Source organism: Daucus carota, chromosome 9 (assembly GCF_001625215.2).
Source record: "Daucus carota subsp. sativus chromosome 9, DH1 v3.0, whole genome shotgun sequence".
Classification (NCBI taxonomy): Eukaryota; Viridiplantae; Streptophyta; class Magnoliopsida; order Apiales; family Apiaceae; genus Daucus; species Daucus carota.
This window is the reverse complement of record NC_030389.2, coordinates 44,902,114-44,909,531: the sequence shown is the minus strand read 5'-3', so window position 1 is coordinate 44,909,531 and position 7,418 is coordinate 44,902,114. Positions and strand designations below refer to the sequence as shown.

The 7,418-nt window shown below is 35.0% G+C and overlaps 3 protein-coding genes across 4 annotated transcripts; 2 read left to right on the top strand and 1 right to left on the bottom strand.

The window, feature by feature from the left end:
* Positions 1 to 313: 313 nt before the first annotated feature.
* LOC108201730 (uncharacterized) lies at positions 314 to 1,099 on the top strand. Its single transcript, XM_017370015.1, has one exon. The coding sequence runs from the start codon at positions 314 to 316 to the stop codon at positions 1,097 to 1,099; it is 786 nt and encodes a 261-aa protein (XP_017225504.1).
* Positions 1,100 to 2,376: 1,277 nt separating this feature from the next.
* Positions 2,377 to 3,087, top strand: LOC108201728 (uncharacterized). The gene has a single exon (XM_017370014.1). The coding sequence runs from the start codon at positions 2,377 to 2,379 to the stop codon at positions 3,085 to 3,087; it is 711 nt and encodes a 236-aa protein (XP_017225503.1).
* Positions 3,088 to 3,375: 288 nt separating this feature from the next.
* Positions 3,376 to 7,418, bottom strand: LOC108200661 (AMSH-like ubiquitin thioesterase 2). 2 transcript variants are annotated; one of them, XM_017368889.2, is made up of 8 exons: positions 7,278 to 7,418; positions 6,283 to 6,526; positions 6,091 to 6,180; positions 5,232 to 5,294; positions 5,044 to 5,118; positions 4,449 to 4,511; positions 3,846 to 3,898; positions 3,376 to 3,720 (listed from the first exon to the last, which is right to left on the bottom strand). In XM_017368889.2, exons 2-8 carry the CDS (start codon positions 6,478 to 6,480, stop codon positions 3,546 to 3,548), a joined length of 717 nt encoding a protein of 238 aa, XP_017224378.1. In that variant the 5' UTR covers positions 6,481 to 6,526; positions 7,278 to 7,418; the 3' UTR covers positions 3,376 to 3,545. The 2 variants fall into 2 exon arrangements, with proteins under 2 accessions (XP_017224378.1, XP_017224377.1); XM_017368888.2 differs by having other exon boundaries at positions 6,283 to 6,580; positions 7,278 to 7,410.

Below are 7,418 nucleotides of genomic sequence, written 5' to 3'. Positions count from 1 at the left end.
TCCATAAATTAGAAAAACGACTTGTAATTCATTTGTGCACCTGATTTTCCTGTCACCCTCGTTTTTAAATTTCTTGTTCTCCAAACAAGTCATTTTAAAATACCGAGTACTATATTTTATACGAGAACAGTTGCATTCAAACTTGTGCCTCCTCCTTTATATAACTTCATTTCTCCTCCTTCACTAAATTAACCAACACTCTCTCTATATAAATCCTCATCCTAAGTTTCTTCATCTCATTCCACACTAAATCTCGAAACTCGACTCGAACCCGAACCTGAACCAGAAGAATTAACACACAGAGGCAAGAGATATGCAGGCAGATCCAGAGAAGAGCTTGTTCGCTCACGAAGACGAGGAGAAAGAATTCGCAGAGATCGCAGCGAAAATCTCGGAGGATTTCGATTTTAAGCTCACTTTCCTAGGGTTAAGCGATGATCATGAACACGAAGATTCAGATCATAATGAAGCTGAAGCTAGTGATGCGGATGATGATTTTTCTTTCGTGACCAAGGGCTCTGATACGTTGTTGTCAGTATCCGATCCGATCCGACCCTATTTTCCGTTGTTTAACCGCGATTTATTATTAGCACACGAAGATTATAAATCTTCGGATAATAATAAATCAGCGTCGAAGCCTCCCGTGGAGAAAATATTTATCGAAACGACATCGAGTAAAAAAAGCGAAGTTAATAATGAACCGGGATTTGTTAGCGGAACTGCAACCGGACCGTATTGTGCATGGGAAAAACCGGAGCTTTCGAAGAAGAGCAATTCCACCGGTTTTTCGAAATTATGGAGATTTAAGGAGTATTTGAACCGGAGTCACAGCGATGGAAATGACGCTTTCGTGTTTTTAAATAAACCGGTTCATAAAAAACCCGCCGATGTTAAAGTTATCGGAGACGGAGAAAAAAAGGTGGAGAAGAAGGTGAAAAAATCGAAAGTATTATCCTCGCACGAAGTTTATTTAAGGAGTAAAGGGATTCATCCGGAACACGATAAACGGAAATCGTATCTGCCGTATAAGCCTGAGGTGGTGGGGTTTTTTACTAGCGTTAATGGTGGTGGATTAAGCAAGAATGTTCATCCCTATTGAGCACGGAGTTTGGATTATTAATTTGTTCTTTTGTTTCTTGAGTTTTCGCAAACGATCAATTTCGTTTGTGTAAATTTTGTAAAATTATTATCTATAATAAAGACATGAAGACATGTATATAAACTTCTTTATGTCACGAAAAGTTCTAAATCGAAGCAATTTAATTTTGATTTTTTAGCATGGCTGTGAAATTTTCAGGTTTTATAGTATAGACGAAAGTTTATTAATCTCCGATTTTCCGATTAATCGCTCAAAGGTACCCCGACCGTCTTGGAACATCTAGCGATTTCTGGAACACTAATTCATACACAGATCTCGGCACGTTCCTAAGCACCCGCTCGGTTATTCGAGTCAAATTTGTGATAATGTGGTCCGGTTATGCAAATTTGACTTGTCAATTTACGATGTTTGATAATTTAAAATACTGTAACTAACGAACAGAGCATGAATGCATACAAATGTCAACTTGAATGGAAAAAACAGAGCATGATGTAGTTTTAATATTCTATATAATTTTGCACGCGTATATAATAACTTAATATAATTAGATGGGGATTTGGGGTCAAATGATTCGAGAAGACCCATTTCCCTACTTAAATGGCAAGAAAAATGTATGGTACTGCAGAGTTTTCTTTTAAAAATATTTAAATACTTGTGAGCATAGTTGTAAAAATTGAAATTACAATCAATCATTTGACTTGTCCAGTCAAGATTTATAAAAAAATGATTTTTTAGACAAATCAAAATGTTGTCGGTAATTTTTTTAAAAATTAATCAGATTTTTTTTAATAAATTAGAGATTTTTAGATAAATCGAGAATGAATTCGGAAATTATTTTATTTGCTGACATAGCTGCTTACATGGAGTACGATCTTCTCCAACTTAATTTTTTTTACCACTTATCATATATTCATATCAACATCCTTATTTGGGTCAAATTATTTTAATATACTGTAGGGGCTTTCTGATCCACTATGCAAATCAAATGCATCTAGATCTGTACAGGAACAATAAAAATTATCCTTAAAGACCACATGTGAAAATGTAGTGCACACCTGATTTTCCAGTCACCTTCATTTTTTATTTTTTAAATTCTTGCCCTCTAAACAATTATTTGAGGCTCAAACCTTTACATTAAAAAATTAGAATTCTACCATCTGCTTTGTATAAGCTCATCTCTCCTTTTCACTATATATAACAGCATTCTATGGTTTTTTCAAGGCACCATTATCACCCAAAAACTCCTACATAACATCAAAACACACAGAGAAGGAAACATGGAGGTGAATTTCGGATCGAGTTCAACTCAGAGCTTGCTTTCGCATGAAGATGAGGAAAAAGAGATTGTTTCGGAAGGTTTTAACTTCAAGTTCAATTTCTTCGGATCAAGTACGAAGCAGGAAGGTAAAGATTCTAATGTAGAAAAGGATGGAGCTTATAATGAAACAGAGGTTGATTATGACAATGCCGATGATGAAGAAGAATTTTCATTTGTAATCGACAACTCAAGTTCAATGCCAGTTTCAGGCAACAGTGCTTTCACCAACGCACAAATCCAGCCAAAATTTTCGTTATTCAACCGAGATCTACAACTACCACAGGATAATTATACTGTATCTGAGAATCAACTACCATCGGAGTCTCATGTGAAAGAAGTTCTCACTAAAACTTCGCCTGATATGACATTGCATAAAGGCGAACCTAACCCTACTTATGGAACATCACCTGGACTGTACTATGCAGGGGGGAAAAAATCACTGGAACTGTCTCAGAAGAGCAATTCCGCTGGATTTTCAAGGCTATGGGGATTACAAGATGTTTTACACAGGAGTAACAGTGATGGCAGTGACAGTTTCATTGCAAAAGCAGCAAAACTGCACAGATCACTCAAAGAGAACAACAGAAGGTGGACAATGAAAATGTATTCTCATCAGTCACGGATCGAAGTGCAGAAAAATAAACTATTCCTAGCGTCAGCAAGAAAATAGTTGTATTTTATAAAAAGCAATTATTTTTATATGTTGAGTTTGACAATTCTGTTATTCTTCATGACCAAGTAATAAAAGGTAGTTGAATTTTAGATTCTTTATATTTTGATAAGAATTTCATTTCCATCAGAAAGCATACTATAATTCAAACACTTATTCTCATCCTATTGCGAAATCTAAAGTTTAGTCTTTTGACTGCACAAGAAGGTAAATCATTGTCAAGCATCATCTGTTCACAACATAGAACCTTGGCTAATTTTGGCATGCATAGTACCGAGTTAATCTCAATTCTCAGAACATACAACATAGATTTAAAAATTTGGGAATATCAAATTCAGTATTAATTCTAAATTCTTTGAGACCATTTATTATATTTCCATATGAGTCATTACTTGACAATGTATCTATGACAGTTTAAAGCAATAAATAAAAATTCCAAAAAAACATTTAATGCTATGTTACCGTAAGTCACAGATCTCTAATCTTAGATGTGGGTTGATATAGACATTAGTGCAATGCTCATAGATGGAACTCCCATCAGGTGGTTCCCTGTGTGTATGAAATCCCCTCTCCGGACAATCCTTCAGAATACTCATTCCACCGGGGTCTGTAAGTCTGAATACCCCATAACTCCTGTGATGAATTCATCATCAAAATGTTAAAATTTTAAAGCTAAGAACAAAACAAGATAAACAGAAACTGTTGGCTGAGGATTGCTCCTCTTCGTCAAAGTTTGTTATGAATTAAGGATGTGGTACCTTGATTTATCAGTAGGAGCCATGACAATAGCTACAGCTTCAGGTACCATCATCTAAACACAAGATGCAAAAATATATATGCACTTTAAAAATGCCAGAAATGTATGGCTGGAGTTTAAAGAAATCAAAAGACAATCTCGGACTATTGCACATCATATAAATATTAAACTTCAAGAGTTCTACAAAATGTCGTAGCTGAGAGGTTTGAATTAGTATAGTACAATATATCTATGTAGATGTAACATCTTATTTTGCAGAGTAGCTAAAGATTACTCCACCAGCACCAGGCAAACTATCCCCATATTCAATAAAAGCCCTTGATTCGTTTAAGATTAACCAACCAGTACCAGGCAGACTACCCTTGTCAAAACAAGGCCCTTGTTAAGTTTAAGATGACATCATGCCTTCATTAGATATCTATTAAAAGAAGTTGCTTTATTTTTGAATCAAGTAAATAAATTTTGATTAGAGCGTTTTGAACTTTTGATCTGTTCATCAGTAACCAAAAATGTAAACGGCAGTTTCTATAATCAATGAAAAAACAGCTACTATAGTTTGAGTTGAATAAAATTAGAGATGTAATCAACAACTAGTATCAATTACCTGGTATGAATACTGAGTGTGCAAATCGACTGATGACATGAAACAAGTTTGAGAAGGATGTGTCTGAGATCAGAATTTTGTTTAATCAGCTGCCCGCATAAAGGAGAATAAGAAAAAAAAACGTTCCAACGTAACATGCAGTCAAACAAGTTGAACAGTTTTTCAGTAAACCAGTTAGTAGACTTGTCATGGTCAGTCGATATCAAATATGCAAGACAACATGAAGGCCACTGATAATATAAGTGCTTAACATACATGCATAAAAGATAAAGATACTAGTTACAATTTAGATGATTAAAAGTTATTATAACGTTTTGTAGGTGAAAGTTAGAGAAACTCTCCTGGTGATGTGCGGGAGTTTATAATACAAAGTAAAATAATTTAAATAAAGAATAAACAGTCCAAAAGATGTGCTATATTTAACAATGTATTAACATACCAATCTGAATATAGAAACACAGGGAAAAAAACTCAAAAGATACGACTTGTAAAGCAACAGAGTCGATGCATATAAAATTTAATAAGACACCAATTAAACAAAAACTGGAAGAGTTTTTGACAAGGGAAATAACTCAATAAACATTCGTGTGCATACATGAATCCATCCTATAGGAAAATCTGATACTTCATATTGTATCGCAAATATCTCCTCCTCATTGAGAGCCTGACACTATTAACAAGCAAAGAAAAGTAAGGATCTTGAAAAATTAAGCAATCCTTCTAAAACAGATGTATTAAATATTTAGCATCAAATCAAAATATCATAGACCACCAGACACTTACAGAACTTGAAGTAGATTCTTGTTTGGGTACTATCAACGTGGTAATGTAAAAGGTTCCTTCTTTCTGGACAGAGAGAAATACATATACATAAGATTCAGAGAAAAGAATTATCACAATCAGGTTAGTCTAGCTGCTTCTACATGATTATGCCTAGAGGTTAGAGGTCAAGGAATGCAACAGCAGTAGAAACAGATAGAAGGGAGCGAATAATATCGTATCAGGTCCATTAATTCCAGTAAACCTATCACACTACAGTGGAAAGGCACCTAGATAGCACTCAGTCTAAGAGAGTGGTTTTAAAGCACACAATAGGATGCAGATCAGGTTGATTATCCTCATAAAGGATCCACCTGAAGCACTATAGGCTTTCCGGGCACATGGAGAACATGCACACTGGTTCTCTGTATTGACAATTTGACATCTGTGCAGTCTATTTTCTTTCTTTTTTTCCTTTTTTTTTTTGGGGGGGGGGGGGGGGGGGGGGTACAGATCTCACAATAATCCTCTACCAAAAGTAGGGGGAGATTTCAGAAAACATAATCTCGGGCTGCTTTAAGTTTGAGCAAGCATTTGAAGGTAAGCGTTTCAATGTTAATAAGCTGGATACAGTTCTTGTCAATCTTAAGCTATTACAGATTTTGTTTAGTATACAAGGATAGACTTCGACTGGAAATGAAAGCTATATCACTTATGACTATCAGACAATATGAGTACTGGACTACTGGTTCTCTTCTCTAGATTAGTCATAACTATTGCTGAAAACAATGCATTGGTCAACCTTCTCTTTCACTAGCTGAAGATTGCATACAATAACAGATAATAATAACAGATCATGTACTTTCTATAATGTAAAACTTACAAGAGAAGCGCCCAGAACTCCACATGTCTCCACGTCTTTATTTGTATTATCTCTGGCTAGTTCAAGAAAATCCTCCATAAGTCGTGCAGGCTTCAAAAGAAAATGAATCGTTTCAGATTAAACTTCTACCAGTCACAGACTAATCAGGGAACTACAAAATCATTTATATACACATTATATCTTAGTTCTTACAATATGTATATCTTTGAGGACTGTAGATGTCGTCGACTCTCTGCAGGAGGATCTTGCAAGTCCATGAGCTTCACCGACATCTGTGATACGTGAAAGTTGCGTATCATTTCGTACAGTGTGTATGTGAGAGATTCCAGGCGAAGGAGAAGACTGTGTCACAGCATGCGTACTAAACAATCTTGAACTTTTCGAAGCCATAGATAAGGGGGCAAGCTAAGGGGTTCAGATGCAGAACTGGAAGAAACTAAATATAATGCACCAATGTCATCATACACAATCGATGAAATCCACAGAACAGCTGCATCAGTGGCCATTAGGCCCAATAACAATTTAAAATTGCTCTACAATTTACGTAATTAACATCTCTAGTTGGGAAACAAACAAGAACCACAATATAAAAACAGATTATATTGCACAATTTCTTGCGGACTAATCACTAAAATTTCGAAAGTCTCTATCATGACATCCATTAGCATGCCACTATCTAGGCTCAATCCATCGCTTCTCAAAAAACAGCATCACCCCCACCAAAAATAAAATAATCATTTATCATGCCAATAAACATTTAGAACAAACAAACTCAACATTCAACAAAGAACAACTTCACTACCTTAGTCAAAGCTACCACTGTCCTACTTAATACTTATGCATAACACTGACAATAATACAATCAAGATGTTATTTTTACCACCAACCCATTACATAATAAATTTAAAAAAAAACATAAAATCAACTTATCAAACTCAATAAACTCAGCTAAAAATAAATTATCAACCTCAATCAAAAACCCAATTTGAGACCAACCCAGATAGCAAAATCACAAAAAAGATCCATGCTTGCTACCATTTAAACATACCCAATTAAAAAAACTTGATTTCTTGATAGATAAAAGTGCATAAAGGTGAGAACTTTAACAGAAGAAATACATACAAACTGAAGTTTCAATGATATAAACACGTAAATTCAAAAATAAATAAAAGGGGTGGTGAAAAAACCTGAATGATCAGATAGGTAGCTGCAGAAATGAGGAGGGGTTTATGGGGAAGCTAGTTCTTGATTTTTGGAAGTGCCTTGTACTAGTATTTAGATTTTTCACTGTTTTTATTTGATATTTGATGGGTTTCTTAGGTGGTGCC

Coding starts and splice junctions, on each gene's coding strand:
- LOC108201730 (XM_017370015.1), top strand. CDS start 314: ATGCAGGCAGATCCAGAGAAGAGCTTGTTCGCTCACGAAGACGAGGAG.
- LOC108201728 (XM_017370014.1), top strand. CDS start 2,377: ATGGAGGTGAATTTCGGATCGAGTTCAACTCAGAGCTTGCTTTCGCAT.
- LOC108200661 (XM_017368889.2), bottom strand. CDS start 6,480: ATGGCTTCGAAAAGTTCAAGATTGTTTAGTACGCATGCTGTGACACAG. Junction 5,295..6,090: donor GAGTTCTGGGCGCTTCTCTT/GTAAGTTTTACA, acceptor CTCTCTGTCCAG/AAAGAAGGAACCTTTTACAT. Junction 4,512..5,043: donor TTCCTATAGGATGGATTCAT/GTATGCACACGA, acceptor TTCTGATCTCAG/ACACATCCTTCTCAAACTTG.